General features: G+C 38.3%; 1 protein-coding gene across 1 annotated transcript in view; it reads left to right on the forward strand.

Moving 5' to 3' along the window:
• The window catches only part of KDM4C (lysine demethylase 4C), a 437,653-nt gene that overhangs the window by 249,016 nt on the left and 167,507 nt on the right, over positions 1-21,130 (forward strand). Inside the window, exon 11 of the mRNA XM_044920760.1 lies at positions 2,124-2,232. Coding sequence (XP_044776695.1) covers positions 2,124-2,232 — 109 coding nt within the window. The remainder of the gene's footprint in view (positions 1-2,123; positions 2,233-21,130) is intronic.

The following is a 21,130-nucleotide window of genomic DNA, read 5'->3' on the forward strand; positions in this document are numbered from 1 at the left end:
AGTGCCTTTAACCTTTATCCTTATCATTTTACTGAACAAAGACTGCCTGCATACGAAAGCAAACACTGCCCTTGAGGCCTGAGTGACTTGGTTTGCCCCTTCTCAGAATCAGCTGTGTGATATTCTTTTCTCACACCATGGTGTCAGGCAGCCCTTCTAAGCAATACAGACCCATTTCGTTCTTATATGGTTTTGACTGTGTTTCTTAGTATTAAGTGTAATGCTGTGTATATGCTTGCAGCAGTCAGCTTTAGTCAGTTTTCCCAAGAAATAGGTTATTTTTTGAACAGTGTCTGTCTCTGTCTATCTATAACTGGGCTCCATGCTCTTCCTAGAATACACTGAAAATGTTTACATCTTACATGCTGTTCCTGCTGCCCTAAATACTCCTCTGAGCCTAAAGAGCTCCCTCAGTGCACTCAAGACTCCACTCAAATGTCTCCTTGTCAGAAAGGCCTTCTCTGATGGCCCCATGTAAAATAGCTCCTTCCCATCTCTTTCCATTTCTTTGTTCTGCCCTTTTTTCCTTTATTGCACATTTCATAAAAAAAACAAAAAAACAAAAAAAACTATTTTCTTGAGAGAGAGAGAGAGCGTGAGCATGAGTGGGAGGGGCAGAGGGAGAGGGAAAGAGAATTTGAAGCCAACTCCACGCTGAGTGTGGAGCCCGATGTAGGGCTCAATCTCATGACCCTGAGATCACGACCTGAGCCGAAACCAAGAGTTGGAGGCTCAACCGACTGTGCCACCCAGGTGCCCCCTATTGCATATTTCTTAATGCTAAACATATACTTTTTACTTGTTTATCGTTTGTGCCTTCCTCCTCTATAATGCACATTCCTTGAAAGCTGAGACCTGGTGTAGTTTTTCCTGCTGTAGCTCAGTTCTTACAACAATGTGGCACATAGTGAGGACTTGATAAATATTTCATATTAATTTTTAGCTGGTATAAACCACAGATATATCTCACCCTGTATTACCTTTTTTTTTTTTGAGGGGGAGGGGCAAAAGGAGAGGGAGAGAGAGAATCTTAAGCAGGCTCCATGCCCAGTATGGAGCCTGATCCGGGGCTCGATCTCACGACCCTGAGATCATGACCTGTGCTGAAATCAAGAATCAGACACTTAACTGATTGAGTCACCCAGGTGCCCTCATTCTGTATTATTTTGACATCCTTTCCTTACTCCCAGCTTTGATTAGAATGTTGTCACACATTTTCTCATAATACTGTTTTGGTGTCAGAAGCCAGTATAGTTTCTCTACTTCCAGCCACTGCTTCTTCAGCTTACAGGGACATTTCTGAGACTCCTTTCTTTCCTAGTCAATTGTTGATGCAAACCCATTAGTTTCAAACTCTTTCTCTGAGATCTCCCCCCGTCACATCTTGGTTTTTGTTGTTGTTGTTGTTGTTTTGAGTGCATGGGCAAGAAAGCTTGTAAGGAGGTTCTATCCAAAGATGTCAAGGGGCATATGGCCTTTTCATATACCTTTGGAAGGAAAATATAGTTTGGAGAGACCAAGACAAAAAATTTTATATAAAATTTAAGTGGTTTCAAGATGACCGTAATGTACTATATTAAAAAAAAAAATCTTTAAATTTCTTATTTGATCTTCAGAAAAGTGGTGATTCGTTTTTGAATGGAAGGAAGCATACAGGCTCACTTTGGCATTATTGCTTTCTGGATAAGGATAGAAAGCAAAATAACCTGCCAGATTTTCACATGTGGCCAGCATAGAGGTGACCAAGTGCCACAGTTCTATATTGTTATGAATATATAATCCTAAATTTAGATTAGTTTGAAAGAGCTTTTGAAAACTTGCTAACTGCTGAGTTAATTTCAAGTTTGATAAGCCTACCCTGCACCACAGATAGTGTTTTAATATGCACTGGAAGGATAGTTAATTGATCTCTTGGTAAAATAACTAATAGAATGGATTCCTATTCCTTTTGACTTACAGGTTTAAGACTTTTTTTTTTTTTTTTTTTAAGGACTAATTCCCCAGGAGGTAAATAAGTATAAGAATTCTTTATAATTAATTGTCATAAATCATTGTGAACCATGGTTTTTCATTCAAAACAAGTCTTTAACTGTGTTTCTTCTCCACTTTTGTTCTGTGACCAGAGAATAGAGGGAGAAACCAAAACTGCTAAAAGTTGGCGCCATCCACTGAGTAAGCCTCCAGCAAGATCCCCACTGACTCTGGTGAAGCAGCAGGCAACAAGTGATGAAGGTGAGCTTGTGATGTTTTGCAGTATTTATTCTGATGATATTCAGCATTCATTCTGTTTGTTGTAACAAACTTGTCTAAAAATTGCTTGGTAGAGCGGAAATTTGACCAAGTTGAAAAGACATACATACCATAAGGAGATCATAAGTAATAAATAGTTTACAGGCAAAAGGACTTTGGATCTTAAGGGTAAATCCTTGCTTCATATAAGCTAGCTATGTTCCTAGACAAAGGTTTCCCATTTTATATGATGGGATAAAATTGGTCTTTTCTGACATTCACCTTAAGATACTCTAGAGGAAGTTGAGAATCACTTCTCTAAAGGTGCCAAATCATGGAGTTACCATGCTGTAGGTTTCTTTGCATTGTCTTTATTTTTAACTTGAGTCCTTTAAAATTATTAACACCATCTTGAGTAAGAAACTATGTGTAGTACCTCCCTATCCTGTTATGCCTGGTATGTGGTGAAACATCTTTTCTTCTTTACTAGATTTTACTGACGTGGCTTGATGTGAAGTAGTTTCATTTACAACCAGTTACTATTCCTGGATGTAAAATTTATCTTATGTGTTACCTGGCTACCCTTTTTACCTCTCTTTTTCCAAAAATGTCTTTTTGTTGCCTTCAATCAAAAATCAGACCACTGACTAGCTATTTCTTCCTTGCAAGTGTCTCATAGCATCAGGGGGGCCTTATTTTTTCCTTCTCTAAAAAGTTCAGTTTAAATAGGTTTTCTATAAAAAACCCTTCTTCAAAGTATTGTCCTTTACTGGTGTAAATTGTTAAGGTCATGTGCCTGTGCAGATGCTGTCAATGGAGTAATGTGAACCTTGGGTTCAGGCTTCTTGTTTGATTTGAATACAGTCATCAGAGTAGACATCTGTAGCAGATTTTTTTCTTTTTTACTCACGGTCTTCTTTTATACCCCATGGTTAGTTAGGAAAAAAGATCATCAATGTAGGGATCAGATAATGATTGTAGCAATTTCTAGAACACCAGCCAAAGGTGGAATTCTGTCTCTAGTAATACAAGTAGTGAAACATATTCATGTTTATTTCCAATATCATCATGTTCATTTCTTCTTTCTCCTACTTTATCATACCCAGCACAAACCATTTTCCCCTTAGTGTCAAAATAAGGAAAATTCCATATAAGGTAATTACTGCTTACTGTACATTACTTTTGAATTTTAATTACCCTTCTCCATCATCACCTGTGTTTAGTGTAGCTTTTTGGAAGGGAATGGATTATACTAACACATAAGGAAAACTACTTTCTCCTGTGTCCTTATTTTCCCAGGTGGTTTATTTCGATGTGGGCCATCATAAATTGGCCTGGAGTTTCTCCATGGAGAGTAGTTCTGATTTCAGTCAGTATGGCTTAGAAAATTTTTAAGTGAATTGGTTTAACAAAGTCATCTCAAGCATTTAAGATTAAATGTCTCGCTGAAACATTGGGGTGACTGTAGCTTTTGCAGTCATACGCTCTGTATTTTAATATGTTAAGGACATAGTAAAAGGGTCCTCTGAGGATTTTTGAGAATTGAAAATTAAAAAATCAGAGAGTTTTAGTGATGACTAAATATTTTTACAAGTTTCCATACTAACAATGGGGAATATTCTGCATCCTGGAGTATATTATATTTGACCCTTGAAGAGGTTTGAATTGTGTGGGTCCACTTATAAGTGAATTTTTTCGATAAATACAGTACAGTACTGTAAATGTATTTTCTCTTCCCTATGATTTTCTTAATAAAATTTTCTTTTTGGGACGCTTGGGTGGCTCAGTCGGTTAAGTGTCTGCCTTCAGTTGAGGTCATGATCCCGGGGTCCTGGGATGAGTCCTGCTCCTTGCTCTGTGGGAAGCCTGCTTCTCCCTCTGCCTGCCCCTCCCCCTGCCTGGGCTCTCTCTCTCTCTCTGACAAATAAAGTCCTTAAAAATATATTAAAAAAATAAAATTTTCTTTTCTCTAGGTTACTTTATAGTATGAATACAGTATACAATACATATAATATACAAAACATGTGTTGATCGACTATGTTATTGGTAAGGCTTCTGGTCAACAGTAGGCTATTAGTAGTTAAGTTCTGGTGGAGTTCAAAGTTATATGTGGATTTTCAACTGCATGGGGGTTTGGCCACCCTAACCCCCAAGTTGTTCAAGGGTCAACTGTATTTATATCATGGGGTCCTTGAATGTTACCTCTGCCTTTTACCTCTGTGCATGGTACAGTTGGAAGTGAATGAACGTCACCATTATTAGAAAATGATGAACAGTGGGAATAGTGCTCATTGGGGACACACAACTCCAAATCCAGCTTCTTTTGGAAATTTTTCTACCCTAACTACTGGGCTCCTTTTGCATTCCTCATATACACGTAGGTGTATGTCAGTCAGGAGCATAACTAGGTTAGAGCATCTGAGAACTTGTCTCTAAACAACAGTTTAGTCTTCTGCTGGTAAATGAGCATTTCTCTACTGAAGGTGGAATTTGACTCCCTAACAGAAAAACAACAAAGGGAAAAAAATATTGATCCAGAACCTCTGGGAATTTATGTGCAGCTAGGAATTAAGAGTCACCGCTAAGTTGCTCTTCTCAAAGGACGGTGAAGTGGGCTCTTTGATATTCAAATGATGTGAAACTATAGAGACCATTCTGGTTAGTGGCAGATCCAGTAATTACAGAATCTGCAAGAATTTCCTGACTCAGCCTGTTCTTTTCCTGGAAGATTTTCCATGCTTACCAGCAAAACACTGGTTGTTGGTCGTAGAGCAGAGAGGGGATACATAAGAAAAGAATGGTATTAGAATATAGTGTCTTTACTTAAAAACTAGTATCTAATTCTTCTTTGTTTTTGTTTTTGTTTTTAGTGAAAAAAATCTTAAATGTATACTGAATTGTATACTGAAATGTATACTGAAAATGTATACTGCCTCTGGTTTTCTTTTAATTGAAATGTTTTTCAGTTACATTTTTCTTTAAGTTAGGCAGCTTACAAGGTGACCCTGAAACATGGATTAATATTCTATATTTTTTCTGTTTATTAAAGTAATTATACAAATGTTGAATTACAACATAAACTTGAAAGAGTTGGGTGGGTCATTTTATTTTTGAAGCATTCCTTATACATATACCTATCCTCCTCTTGCGATATGTCAACATAATAGCATATTCCTGTTCTCCAATTTCAGTGCTTTGTGATTGAGTGCTTGTTCAGGAGAGTGTGTGTGCAGCAGGGGTGGACCAGGCTCCAAGAACAACACTCTTGCCTGGCCTCAGAACATACTGAGAGTGAGGGGATAGACCCACTAGGGTTGACAAGCTCAGAAATCTGCCACAGTATTTCTTTTTCCTTGGTTGGTGAAGATGGGGGCTCAGAGGCTCTCACACATTTCCCTTAATATTCCAGCTTTGATACAGGATAAGTGACTTTAAGGCCATCATGATCCATCCAGTACCAGCTTTGCTCCCCAGTTTCATTCCCCTCAACTACCCTCCATGAATCCTCCTCCTTTTCATCCATTTAAACAACTTATTTTTTCCTTCTCAATGTAATCTACTGCTTTTTACTTCCATGCACTTCCCCCAATTACTGCTTTACTTGTGCTGCCATTTTCCTTCTTGAATCATTCTCTGCTCATCACTTCTCCTTTCCTACTTTTGCTGTCCTATTATATGCATACTTACTTAGCTTTAGAATGCCACTTGTCACTTTATATTGTGCTTCATTATTTGTCTGTCTCCCTACTCTCACTCCTTTCATCTTGCCTTCCCTGCTTAGTCCAAGGTTAACCACTGTGGCTTAAATCACCCGTGGTTCCAAAAGCAGGAAAGCCCTGGTGATCAGTAACTTTGAAATCAGCCATTAGTCAAATACTTTAATATGATATATGCTTTCATGTTAAAGGAAAATATAAGTTCTTGTTCAGGAAATGTTCTCTGTATGTGTATATGTATAGGAAAACATGCAGTTTTAATTAGCTGGAGAAATATATATATCAGCTAACCCAGTTTTGTATTCCGACTGTCTTAGAATCTTCTCTATCACTGTGCAAATCCTAGGACATGCTCAAAGTTAAAATGAAGCCGCCACGTTGCAGACATGGCCAATGCCTTGGAGACCTGAGGGCCCCCAGAGTAATGATATCCCAGTGGGATAGTTGCTTGGCTAGCACTGCAGTGTGTATTTGTATTTGTTGCCTTTCTTCCCAGTTTGAGGTCCTTCAGATTCAAAAATATGTTTAACTCCTCATGCTTTTGCTGACTAGGGTTTTCATCAGCAGCACTCTATCGTGCTGACACGGACTCCAGACCTCTTCCTATACTGGATATTCTGAACATGAATTTTGTCAGACCCCCTGCCTGACCCTTCATGGTTCATTCTTTGTTCTCTGAAGCTATCATCCTGCATATATGCATGCATTTCTTTTAAATTTACATTTGTTTTCAATGTAAATTTTCCAGCTTTTCCCACTATGGACTTTCAAGATGTTTACTGCTTTTGTACTTACTGTGCACCTAACTCCCTTGGTGAATTGATAAGTTTACTGTTTCTCAAGCAAGTGTGCACTAAGGACAGCCCCATGAATACACAGGAGGCATCATGAATATGTAGTGGCTGATGCAGTAATACTCTACACAGTGATCCCCACCGGTGTGGGTGGCGGTTGGAGTTGACATAAAATGCTGTCAAGTGGAGTTTTGCTGGAGACTTTGAAAAGTAAGTTGAAAGTTTATAAGAAAATATACAAGACTGTTATCAGGTGATCTTAATTTTGTTTTGTATATTGGTAATTTTTCATAGTCAAATACATTTTTTTTTTAATTTGGGCAAAAATGTATTTTATTTTATTTTATTTATTTTATTTTATTTATTTTATTTATTTTATTTTTTTTTAAATGTTTTATTTATTTATTCATGAGAGTCAGAGAGAGAGAGAGAGAGAGAGGCAGAGGCAGAGGGAGAAGCAGGCTCCCCGCCTAGCAGGGAGCCCGATGCGGGACTCGATCCCGGGACTCCAGGATCATGACCTGAGCTGAAGGCAGTCACTTAACCAACTGAGCCACCCAGGCGCCCCAAAAATGTATTTTAAAGAGACATGGAGTGTCAAGGTCTGATGGATTAGATTACCAAATAATCCTCCAATTACAAAAGAACTAGAAATAATTGATAAAATAAATCAATCAACCTTTGTACATGCATGGCAGGGCAGAACCACATAAAGTATTTCTCCCTGACTACAGTCATGGTCACCTGGCTCCAGTTCTCTGTTAGCTAGGAGACCTTCCATGCTTTGACAGCTGTGTTTACAAAGTAGGGACTGTAGCAGCATCTGCCACATGGAGTTATTTTGAGGGTTAAAAGACTATGTGTAAAGCATTCAGAACACTGGCATGTAATGAATGTTTGTTGTTGTTGTGATATGATTATGAGGAGCAGGTGGAAGGTGATAGCTGAGCTCTCAAGAAATGAGGAAAATCCAGAGGGGATTCAGAAAGAAATGACATCAGATTGGTAGGGGAGAGCTAATGTTGTGGCTGTTTGGGGTAAGTATGCTGGTACTAGAGTGGAAGCTTGGAAATCGCAGTTAAGACCCCATAGGATCCCTCAGACACACAAAGCTGGACTCTTTTTTTTTTTTTTTTTGAAGATTTTATTTATTTATTTGACAAAGAGAGACATGGCAAGAGAGGGAACACAGGCAGGGGGAGTGGGAGAGGGAGAAGCAGGCTTCCCACTGAGCAGGAAGCCTGATGCGGGGCTCGATCCCAGGACCCTGGGATCATGACCTGAGCCGAAGGCACATGCAAAGCTGGACTCTTAAAAGCCTATACCCTTTGTTAAGGGTGTACTAGGGAAAAACAACCAAAACTGACCATAGGCATAGGCAGAGGACAAGAGGGCTTGCCACCTGGGTCTGGGCTTGAATGGGGAAAGGGGGTAGGTTAATAAGAGAAAGTCACCCTAACAATTCTTAACCATAGGAGCCATCAGATGTATCTCAAGTCAGAAGTTTAAAATAAAAGTGGGTCCCGACTGTTGTTTCTAGGGCATCTAGCAGAAGCAATTAAAATCTTTTGAACCCACTCTGAAGTGGAATCTGGTTTATTACTGGAAAATAGACTCTGACTAAAGTCCTAGCCTAGTTGTCCCTTATCAGGTTTCTTTTTTTTTTTTAAGATTTTACTTAAAAATCAGATTGCCTGATTTGAGAGAGAAACAGTTAGAGCATGAGTGGGGAGAGAGGCAGAAGGAGAAGGAGAGGGACAAGCAAACTCCCCATTGAGCAGGGAGCCCAACATAGGGCTCGATTCCAGGACCCTGAGATCATGACCTGAGCTGAAATCAAGAGTCAGATGCTTAATCCACTGAGCCACCCAGGCGCCCCACCTCCCCTCCCCCTTATCAGTTTTTTGACTAAGATTGGCCTTAGTTTCTTCTTGGGTGAAATATAAAAATTGGCCAGAAATGATCGGAATTTCTAACTTACAGGCTCAGGAATAGATTTTTGGCATTTTAAATTACTCTGAAATGACACGTGGTGATATGTTGAGCTCATCCCCAGTGGACCAAATTTTTATTTCTAATTCTTCAACTATAATTTTATGATTTCTAGAATAATTATTCAGAAAGATTGAAAGACACAGATACCCATCTGTACCATGTTTACCCAACTGCAAAGGTGACCCCACCCACAAGTTTGAAAATTGACAAGATTCAGATTAAAGCCCTGCTATGGCTCTAATTTTCTCTAATCTGAACTGTCTGGATAACTCTTTATAAATCATTAATTCAGCAAGTGCAGTACGGTAATGAGCTGCTAAGCATCTCTTTGAAATTAAAGACAGCTTAGACCCTGATCCCTATCTCTGTAATGTCTGCATGCCTTGAGGGTTAGATTAGAAGTGTATTTCAGGCAGTGTTACAGCAATTTATTTTTTAGACAGTCTGTCTCTATTAATATTATAATTCATTTAGTAATGGATTAAATATTTAAATATAGAGATGGAAGAGATGGAAATTACGGCTTTAATTAGAGATTATTCTTGGTGTTTGACCATTTAACCCATTTAACCTAGGTTTTCAGTTATTTTAAAGAATAAAATGTGTACATTTAAGTACAGTTAAGTAAGGAAAATCTCAGGAACGCAAGTCTGACAAAATTTGATTACTTTCACAAATGATTTTCTCTGTTTCACACTCCTTTCATTAAAATGCTCATGTTTATAATGCAAATTGCATGCTGAATTAGTCCGAAACACATTTTCCCATGACTAGAACTACCCACTGATTTCACTTTATTGGAGATTTTTGTTTTCTTCTGGGATTGCCTGATATTTCCTGTGGTATTTTCTAAAATTTAGCCTGGGTCATTCAGTCACTGTAAGTCCTACTTACAGTGTACAAGCTGGTTCCTGGGCACTTTGCAATTGTCCCTCTAACAAAAGGACATTATTTAGAATTGGCTGTTTCACTTTACCTTTGGTAGATAGTTGTTTTAGGGGAGAATTATGCCCTTCAGTCCCTGGCATGCTGTAACTCCCTCCTTTCTAACAGAATTGGTATAGATGTGCCAGTCTTCATTTTATTTCTTTTAAGGATTAAGTGGATATGCTGACCAAATATAATAGTGATGTCTTTTATTGATTCAAACTTTACAAATATTATTTAAGTATTAAATTAGATAACAATTTTATTTTAAATATCAAAAGCACCTCTTTGTTTTGCCAGATGGTAATGAGTACATGACTGTTTATGGTGGCAACCAGAAACCTTGTTCTAGTCTTTCGTTGGCTGTTAATGGCTATGTGGCCTTGGGAGAACAGTCATGTAATCTCTCTAAGGCTTATCATGTTTCCTCATCTCATTAATAGTCCTAAAGTTTCTTTCAAACCCTAAAGTTTCATTCAAACTTGAATCCTATGAAAATATAATAGGAGAGGATACTATGTAGTCCCTCGCCCCATGTTAGCCTTTCATTGAAAAGCAAAATAGTGAAGTATAGGAACATCCCTCATCAACAGTGTTTCCCCTCTGTAAAAAGTTCCCTGCGATTTAAAAAAAAACAATGCTGTTTTATGACTGTTGCATGTCATGCTCCATATGTTATTAATTTTTACATAATGATCTCTTTGTTCCATCAATTCTTATTAGCTTGAGGTAATATTACACTTTCATAATAAGCACAGTTGTATTTTTGTCTGTTTAAGCAATAAAACAGCAACTTCAGCAGATTACTAAGTAGATTGGCTTGGAATGTTTGTTGATAGATCACAGCCGATGTTTTCATGCATTATGTGGACATAAAACATTAAATGTTGGCATTCAGATTTAATGGATATTTTATCTAGCACTCAACTGTGTAATAATTGTCAGGCATTCTCAGTTTAGCTTGATTTCTCTGTCAGTAAATTCCATCGGAAGCCCCAATGGCATCGACTTTTACTGCAATATGGGGAATAAAAATCAAAAACACCTTGCTTTTATTATGCTAGTGGCTTCATAAGGGTTTGATTGAATTAGAGGGGAAAATGCTGGCTTTTAACTTACGTGGTTGCTTTCTGTACTTTTTAGAATAGTCTTGGAACTTTTTTTCAGAGAAAACTCTTAATAAAGCCTATATTTTTATAATACATATGTATATGTACTGGAAATAATCTTTTTTTTTCAAACAATGGTTGGCATGAAGTCTTATGATCAAGCATCTGAGTGTGCTAAAAGCATTGGGTTTGTAAAATGATAGTCAAGACTTTGATTCTTTTGAATTCATATGTGTATTGTTACTCTTAAAGTCTGGTAGAAATATCTGAGAGATAGCTTTGGTACTATAATTATGTGGTTCATTCCATTCTTTAGAAAAATAAATTACTGTATTAGGTTGAAATGTATAAAATTGCTAATATTTGATTTTTTCTTTACAGAAACTGTAATTTCATACAACTTAATGTATTACTCTATATTTCCTTACACTTGTACACAACCCCTTTTACCTGGAGACAAAGATGTCTTAACCCCATAGGCCATTGAATTATCCCATATTTTGTACCATATTTTCTGCATTTTTTTTTAAAGATTTTATTTATTTGACAGAGAGAGACACAGAGAGAGAGGGAACACAAGCAGAGGGAGTGGGAGAGAGAGAGGCAGGCTTCCCGCCGAGCAGGGAGCCCGATGCGGGGCTCGATCCCAGGACCCTGGGATCATGACCTGAGCCGAAGGCGGACGCTTAACCACTGAGCCACCCAGGCGCCCCTATTTTCTGCATTTTTATTTCCACGTTTTGTTTGGTTGTGAAACTGACTATGAAGATCAAGAATAAGTGTGCGAAGTTTACATAGATTTTAAAATTTAATTTTATGATTACTTGATGGCCTTCATTTTCTTTGTTTTGTACCTGACTATTGAAAACTTAGTCCTGAGCTGGCAGTATTCTGCAGGTTGATATTTGGGGACTATTGTCCTGGATTTTAGGAGGGGACTTTTCCCTGTTGCGGTTTGGGGGGTGGTTGCTTAAGTGACATGTGTAAGGCTCCCAGAGAGTGAATGATTAGGAATCTGATAGGATTAGGAATGATAATAATGATTATCATTTCAATTCTGTATAGAGTTGTGGGTTTTTTTTGTTTTTTTCCTTTTCTCTGCATCTTAGTTTTTCAGTTTTAGGAAAATGATGAGGTGACTACTTTTTTAATATGTATCAAAGGGATATCTAAGTTCTATACCAATATTCCATTGTTTTATTGCTTATGTTTTGTTTTGGGGAAACATTTTCAAGATTGAACCATGCAGCGATTTTTGCAGTGCTAATAAGGAATTGAAACTTAAGGAGAAAAGGTTTGCTATAATACGTGAACATGTTTGAATATTACTCAAATATTTCCATAGTTGTTAATGTCTTTTCTTGAGGAAGTATACTGTATAATGTTTGTAAGTCAGTTTGCCAAGGATCTGGGGTAAGAATGTTCTTGGGAGAGAACAGTGAGTGCAAAGGCCCCCCAGAGGGACTGAGTGTGGCATGTTTGACGAGCAGCAAGAAGTATAGCTGACAGGACTACCGGATGGCTTTGGATGTGGAAAGGCAGAATAAACATTTGCCAGCACGTCCTCTTCTTACTTCTGTGCCTTCTCTCACATAGTCCATGCCCTTGTTCCCCTAGTCGTTGGCATCATGGCTGCTCCATATAAAGTTCTTGTCTGTCTCCTTTGCAGCTGTTCTGTTTAAAACGCCAAGCAACTCCCCTGTCAGGGCTTTGGACAAAATGCCTCAGGATCCTGCTTCCTTTACATAGATGACCAGGGCTGACTGTTAGCTAAGGGGAGCTTTTTTTGGCATGTAAATTGTAACATGCTAGTGGTCCTTTGCTTAGAGATCTTGTTCAGCCAGTTTTTGACTTTGTATTATAGATGCTGATAATGAAATAGTTTAGGAAACTGGAGGTTTCTCCCCTGGGAACTTTTGAACTCTTTGAAGGCAAAGGACTGTTTATTTTTACTTCTAATTTTCAGCATCTGTCCTATTGCCTAGCACACTGTGAGTTTCATATGCTCACTCTTTCACCTGTCTTTGATTTGATGCTCAGAATATGCTCCTTTTGCTACCATATTGTCAGCTAGTTTTCCAAAGATAGGCCAGCTTTCCTTCAGGAATTTTCTTCTCCCCATCCCTACCACAGTGTGAGAATTGACCATGCTGCTTTCTTCCTATTGTATACATTATTAGTAATTGTTATTTACTATTCTGGAAGGTAGATGGTATTATTGTCATTATTCCTGTTGAGGAAACTGAGCTCAGAGACTTTATTTCACTTGTCCAGGGCCACAAGGCTTGTAGTTGGTAGATAATAAGCTTTAAATCTAGCTTCCAAGTTTATACTCTTTTTACTTTATCACATTAGGAACCCCCCAAAACAGCCCCAGTCCTGATAAAAGAAGCTGAAGTGAACACATATAAATGTCTAAGAACCGGCCATCTCTGTTGAGTAGTCGTTGCTGTCCATGTGTATTGTAAGAATGTGTACATATGAGCTAACATCTTTAATGAGTTTAAGTAACATTGGTAATGCCACAGTTCTCCATGCAGCCCACCTCCCCAGAGGTACTATAAGTATCAGGACATTTTTGTGTAATAGGAATTTTGAAGGAGTATACTTTGGGATGTTTCTTTCTTTCTTTTTAAGATTTATTTATTTGAAAGAATCCAGGGCGGGGAGAGGCAGAGGGAGAGGCAGAGAGAGCATCTCAAGCAGACTGCACACCGAGCACAGGGCACATGATCCCATGACCCTGAGACCATGACCTGAGCTGAAACCAAGAATCAAATGCTCAACTGACTGCTCCACCCAGATGCCCTATTTCTGTTGTTTAAAACAGTATATTGAACGAGTTGGAATGCATCCTTTTGAAATGTTTTTGACATCTCTGTTATTGTTATGTATAAAGAATAAGACTATGTCTATCCATTTAGTTTAAGAAGTGCTTTAGAACTGGGATGCCCGTGTGGCTCATTTAGTTAAGCATCTGACTCTTGGTTTCAGCTCAGGTCATGATCTCAGGGTCTTCAGATCAAGCCATGTGTCAGGCTCTGGGCTCAGCGAGGAGTCTGCTTGAATTTCTCTCCCTCTCCCCCTGCCCTTCCCCCTGTTCACTCTCTCTCTCTCTCTCAAATAAATAAATAAATAAATCTTTAAAAAAAAATGTGCTTTAGAACTAAAACAGAATTCTCTGTTATCCATTATTACATTAGCATTTTAGGGGATACATAATTTAATTTCTCCTCAATGTCAATACTTCCCAGTAAAACCATACCTTAATGTCCTATAATTTTTTCTTTTTTGTACTTTTGAACACACCTTTACAAACCTTTGAAACTCAGCAATTCATAAAACATTAAAATTCGGTTTGTATGCAGATTATTAAGTAGTCTGTATAGGAACAATAGTTCACAAGTTTGAATTTGTTTGTTTGAGTAGTTCATTTATGCCCTTGCTCCTCTTCCCTCTTCCTCCTCCCCCACAGTTTCTTCCAGGACATTTGACACCATATATAATACATCCCAGGACTGAGATTTTGCTCAAGTACCTGAAAGATAACAGATGCTGCTGTGCTCTTCATAGCAGAGAGTAATGCTCAACCAGCCAAAACACATCACTGGAACATAGCCCCACCAGCAAACTGCTTGTGCTGATTGTAAAGGGAAAATCATACTGTAGTAGAGTAGATGGCTTTCCCATCTTTTGGGTTCCATCAGTAAGTCCTGGCAACAGCCCTTCAACAATGGCCCAAATGTTTTTCTGTTAAGAAATCTACTTGCACTTAGTAAGCAAAATTTGTTTGAAAAGACTGTACTGAGGAGTGAAATAAATCTGACATACATCTGCTTTTAAACAGTTTTCCCCAATTCATAGGAGCCACCTAACATTATTTTGACTGCAGGGTTTTTTTTAATTTTAAAGATTGCATATTTTTGTAATTACAGAAACTTACAAATCCCCTTTCCTTTATTCCAGACTTTTAAATATATTTTATAGAATTGACATCATATAGTTTTGTATCTGTATTTTAAATTTATTAATGCAGTATTCATATTCACTCAATATTATGTTATATATGTATTCATATTTACTATATTTCAGTAATGCTCTTCATCCTTTCTAGGGGTGCCTGGGTGGCTCATTGGGTTAAGAGTCTGACTCTTGATCTCAGCTCAGATCTTGATCTCAGGGCTGTGAGTTCAAGCCCTTGTTGGGCCCCACTCTAGGCATGGAGCCTACTTAAAAACAAAAAACCCCACAAAACATCCTTTCTAATGATGGCATAATATGGTCATGCCATAATATATTTATATATTTCTAAGTGAGCACTTTTGGGGGGTACTTTTTTAAAGGACATTAATCTTTTTTATTATCATAAATAATATTTAATGATGTTTTTGAATGAATGGGAGAATAAAGGCTTTTTTTTCTCTGAAAATATGGATCTTTTGATAGAAATGTTTATATAATAAGAGGTAATTGGGTACCTATGTAGGTTAGCTGTTCTTGTTCCAATTTGTCTTGTCATGTTAAAAGTTTAATATTTAGGGCATATATTTCAGGTAATTTTCTGGATGAAAATTTTCTGGATGACGTTTGCCAAGATTATGCTACAGACCCCACAGGTTAATGCTGGAGACCTAGAGGGGAAGGAACCATCATCATCTGTTGAAGCCCTAGGTCCTACATAGTAATGGGTAGCAGCATTGTGGCTGGTATCTCATATAACCTGTTGGAAAACCTTGTAATTTAGAAAATCTTATGCTCATTTTGCAAATGAACGAACAGGTTTAGAATTACAACCAAACTTTAAGACCACACAGATTACATGAATGAAACATTATTTTAAGTTACTCTAATCAAGTTGGATTGAAGCTCCATTCTTGTATCCTTGTTTCCTTCAGAACAGTTGCATAACCATTGGTCTAGACCACAAAGTCAGGGGTCTGTTACATTTCTTACCTAATTTATTACATTGTTTAGCTGTATAATATTTGCCATAGACTTAATCTTATGTTCACTTGAACTAATATTTTTAAGTATTACATTTTGTTTCATTCTTTACTTATATAAACCTGTTTTTTAGTTATGAAAAGCAATGTTTGTATGAAAAGCAATGTAAATTATTTTATATAGAAAGTAACCAAAAATAAATACTTAATCATTAAAATTGAAAGTGTATATCTGTAATAATCCCTAAGATCACTTCTCAGTGGCCCCTACTACACCTTGGGAAGTTTTATTAATTTGAAAGAAAAGCTGCTCTCTGAATAATGGAGCATACCCAAATGAGTGTAAGTAGAAATGTTAAAAAGAGTCTATGAATATCTTAAGATTCTCAAGTGAGTTGCGGGAAGCCTGACTTTTTTTTTTTTTTTTTTTCAGAACCAGAGAGTATTTAGGATTTCCTGAGCTCCCGACTTTATAATACTCAGTAGGATTAAGTCTCTTCCATGCAATCCCTTTCTGACTGCTGTGGAGTCATTGGGTCAGCATCACATGTGCTACTGGCCCTCAGACTTTATAGTTACATACTGACAAGACACAATTCTAGTTATCCCTTTGTGACTGGATTCAATCTTTGAAAAACAACATAGTTTATGGTCCTGAGGAGAGGGCCAGTACTCCAAGTGTGAATACTTCTGACAGCAGATGTGTGGGTTATTTTTCCCAATGCAGCCTTTTCCTTAACTCCTTAGACACCATTGGGTGTCCTACAATTTTGTTCATTTCTGACAATTTTGTTCATTTCTCCAGAGTTAGCACAGTCCCCACAAATTAAGAGCTCAGTGGGCGCCTGGGTGGCTCAGTTGGTTAAGCGACTGCCTTCGGCTCAGGTCATGATCCTGGAGTCCCTGGATCGAGTCCCGCATCGGGCTCCCTGCTCGGCAGGGAGTCTGCTTCTCCCTCTGACCCTCCTCCCTCTCATGCTCTCTGTCTCTCATTCTCTCTCTCTCAAATAAATAAATAAAATCTTAAAAAAAAAAATTAAGAGCTCAGTGACACAGGATGCCTCCACTTTAGACACCGATTGCAAGTCTTTACTCCTGATCAATGTGCTATAAAGTCTGGGGGATCCTACAACTCCCTTCTCAGGTTTGATCATTTGCTGGAATGGTTCACAGAACTCAGGAAAACACTTTACATTTATTTTACTTTATTATGTTATGTTAGTCACTATACATTACATCATTAGTTTTTGATGTGGAGATCCATGATTCATTGTTTGCATATAACACCCAGTGCTCCATGCAAAACGTGCCCTCCTTTTTTTTTTTTTTAAAGATTTTATTTATTTATTTGAGAGAGAGAGAATGAGAGACAGAGAGCACGAGAGGGAAGAGGGCAGAGGGAGAAGCAGACCCCCTGCTGAGCAGGGAGCCCGATGTGGGACTCGATCCCGGGACTCCAGGATCATGACCTGAGCCGAAGGCAGTCGCTTAACCAACTGAGCCACCCAGGCACCCAAAACGTGCCCTCCTTAATACCCATCACCAGGCTAACCCATCCCCCCACCTCCCTCCCCTCCAGAACCCTCAGTTTGTTTCTCAGAGTCCATAGTCTCTCATGGTTCATCTCTCCCTCCGATTCCCCTCCTTCGTTTTTCCCTTCCTTCTAATGTCCTCCATGCTATTCCTTATGTTCCACAAATAAGTGAAACCATATGATAATTGACTTTCTCTGCTTGACTTATTTCACTTAGCATAACCTCCTCCAGTCCCATCCATGTTGATGTAAAAGTTGGGTAATTCATCCTTTCTGATGGCTGAGTAATATTCCATTGTATATATGGACCACATCTTTATCCATTCATCTGTTGAAGGCCATCTCGGCTCTTTCCACAGTTTGGCTATTGCTGACATTGCTGCTACGAACATTGGGGTGCATATGGCCCTTCTTTTCACTACATCTGTGTCGTTGGGGTAAATACCCAGGAGTGCAATTGCTGGGTCATAGGGTAGCTCTATTTTTAATTTTCTGAGGCACCTCCACACTGTTTTCCAAAGTGGCTGTACCAAATTGCATTCCCATCAATAGTGTAAGAGGGTTCCCCTTTCTCCACAACCTCCCCAACATTTGTTGTTTCTTGCCCTGCCCATTTTTGCCATTCTGACTGGTGTAAGGTGGTATCTCAATGTGGTTTTGATTTGAATTTCCCTGATGGCTAATGATGATGAACATTTTTTCATGTGTCTGTTAGCCATTTGTAGGTCTTCTTTGGAGAAGTGTCTGTTCATGTCTTCTGCCCATTTTTTGACTTGATGATTTGTTTTTGGGGTGTTGAGGTTGAGAAGTTCTTTATAGATCTTGGAAATCAGTGCTTTGTCTGTAGTGTCATTTGCAAATATCTTCTCCCATTCTGTGGGTTTCCTCTTTGTTTTGTTGACTGTTTCCTTTGCTGTGCAGAAGCTTTTTATCTTGATGAAGTCCCAAAAGTTCATTTTTGCTTTTGTTTCACTAGCTTTTGGCGATGTATCTTGAAAGAAGTTGCTGTGGCCAATGTCAAAAGGTTATTGCCTATGTTCTCCTCTAGGATTTTGATGGATTCCTGTCTCACATTGAGGTCTTTCATCCATTTTGAGTTTATCTTTGTGTATGGGGTTAGAGAATGGTTGAGTTTCATTCTTCTGCATGTGGCTGTCCAATTTTCCCAGCACCATTTATTGAAGAGACTGTCTTCTTTCCATTGCATATTTTTTCCTGCTTTGTCGAAGATTATTTGACCATAGAGTTGAGGGTCCATATCCGGGCTCTCTATTCTGTTCCATTGGTCTATATGTCTGTTTTTGTGCCAGGACCATGCTGTCTTGGTGATCACCGCTTTGTAATATAGCTTGAAATCGGGCAACATGATGGCGCCAACTTTGGTTTTCTTTTTCAACATTTCCTTGGAGATTTGGGGTCTTTTCTGATTCCATACAAATTTTATGATTGTTTGTTCCAGCACTTTGAAAAATGTCATCGGAACTTTGATCGGGATGGCATTAAAGGTATAGATTGCTGTGGGTAGCATAGACATTTTAACAATGTTTATTCTTCCAATCCATGAGCATGGAATATTTTTTCCATCTTTTTGTGGATTCTTCAATTTCTTTCATGAGTGTTCTGTAGTTCCTAGAGTATAGATTCTTTACCTTTTTGATTAGGTTTATTCTGAGACATCTTATGGTTTTTGGTGCTATTGTAAATGGAATTCTTTCCCTAATTTCTCTTTCTACAGTTGCATTGTTAGTGTATAAGAAAGCAACTGATTTCTGTGCATTGATTTTGCATCCTGCCACATTACTGAATTGCTATATGAGTTCTAGTAATTTGGGGGTGGAGTCTTTTGGGTTTTCTATATAAAGTATCATGTCATCTGTGAAGAGAGAGTTTGACTTCTTCTTTGCCAATTTGAATACCTTTTATTTCTTTTTGTTGTCTGATTGCTGTTGCTAGGACTTCTAGTACTATGTTGAACAATAATGACAAGAGTGGGCATCCTTGACGTGTTCCTGATCTTAAGGGAAAGGCTCTCAGCTTTTTCCCATGAGGATGATATTCCCTGTGGGTTTTTCATAGACAGATTTTCTGAACTTGAGGAATGTTCCCTCTATCCCTATACTCTGAAGAGTTTTACTCAGGAAAGGATGCTGTATTTTGTCAAATGCTTTTTCTGCATCAATTGAGAGGACCATATGGTTCTCCTCCCTCCTCTTATTAATGTGTTCTATCACATTGATTGACTTGCGAATGTTGAACCACCCTTGCATCCCAGGGATAAATCCCACTTGGTTGTGGTTGGATGATCCTTTTAATGTATTGTTGGATCCTATTAGCTAGGATTTTGTTGAGGATTTTGGAATCCATATTCATCAGGGATATCGGTCTGAAAGTCTTTTTTTTTTTTAAGATTTTTTATTTATTTATCTGAGAGAGAGAATGGGAGACAGAGAGCATGAGAGGGGGAGGATCAGAGGGAGAAGCAGACTCCCTGCCGAGCAGGGAGCCTGATGCGGGACTCGATCCCGGGACTCCAGGATCATGACCTGAGCCGAAGGCAGTTGCTTAACCAACTGAGCCACCCAAGCGCCCCGAAAGTCTCTTTTTTGATGGGGTCTTTGCCTGGTTTGAGAATTATGGTAATGCTGGCCTCATAGAATGAGTCTGGAAGCTTTCCTTGTTTCTATTTTTCAAAACAGCTTCAGGACAAAAGGTATTATTTCTTCTTTGAATGTTTGGTAGAATTCCTTAGGGAATCCATCAGGCCCTGGACTCTTGTTTTTTGGGAGGTTTTTGACTGCTTCAATCTCGTTCTGGTTATTGGCCTATTCAGTTTGTCAGTTTCTTCCTGTTTCAGTCTTGGCAGCTTATAGGTTTCCAGAAAGGCCTCCATTTCATCCAGATTGCTCAGTTTATTGGCATATAGTTGTTGATAATAATTTCTAATAGTTGTTTCTATTTCCTTGGTGTTAGTCATGATCTTTCTCCTTTCATTCATCATTTTATTAATTTGGGTCCTTTCTCTTTTCTTTTGGATAAGTCTGGCCAGTGGCTTATCGATCTTATTAATTCTTTTAAAGAACCAGCTTCTAGTTTCATTGATCTGATCTACTGTGTTTCTGGTTTCTAATTCATTGATCTCTGCTCTAATCTTAATTATTTCTCTTCTAATGCGTGGCTTAGGCATCATTTGTTGCCTTTTCTCTAGTTATTTAAGGTGTTAACTTAGTTGGTGAATTTGGGATTTTTCTATTTTTTTGAGTGAGGCTTGGATGCCTATGTATTTCCCTCTTACGACCACCTTTGCAGTATCCCATAGGTTTTGGACTGATGTGTTTTCTTTCTCATTGGTTTCCATGAACTGTTTAAGTTTTTCTTTGATTTCCTGGTTGACCCAAGCATTCTTGAGTAGAGTGGTCTTTAGCCTCCAATTGTTTGAATTTCTTCCAAATTTTTTCTTGTGATTGAGTTCCAGTTTTAAAGCATTATGGTCTGAGAAGATGCAGGGAATAATCTCAATCTTTTGTTATTGGTTGAGACCTGATTTGTGACCCAGTATGTGATCTATTCTGGAGAAACTTCCATGTGGGTTTGAGAAGAATGAGTATTCTGTTGTTTTAGGGTGGAATGTTCTGTATGTATCTATAAAGTCCATCTGGTCCAGTGTGTCATTCAAAGCTCTTGTTTCTTTGTTGATTTTCTGCTTAGATGATCTGTCTATTGCTGAGAGTGAAGTATTGATGTCTCCTACAATTAACATATTGTTATCAATATGACTCTTTATTTTGGCTAACAGTTGGCTTATGTAGATGGCTGCTCCCATGTTGGGGGCATAGATATTTACAATTGTTAGATCTTCTTTTTGGATATATCCTTTAAGAATGAT

The sequence above is a fragment of the Neomonachus schauinslandi genome, chromosome 13, assembly GCF_002201575.2.
Source record: "Neomonachus schauinslandi chromosome 13, ASM220157v2, whole genome shotgun sequence".
NCBI classification, from domain to species: Eukaryota; Metazoa; Chordata; class Mammalia; order Carnivora; family Phocidae; genus Neomonachus; species Neomonachus schauinslandi.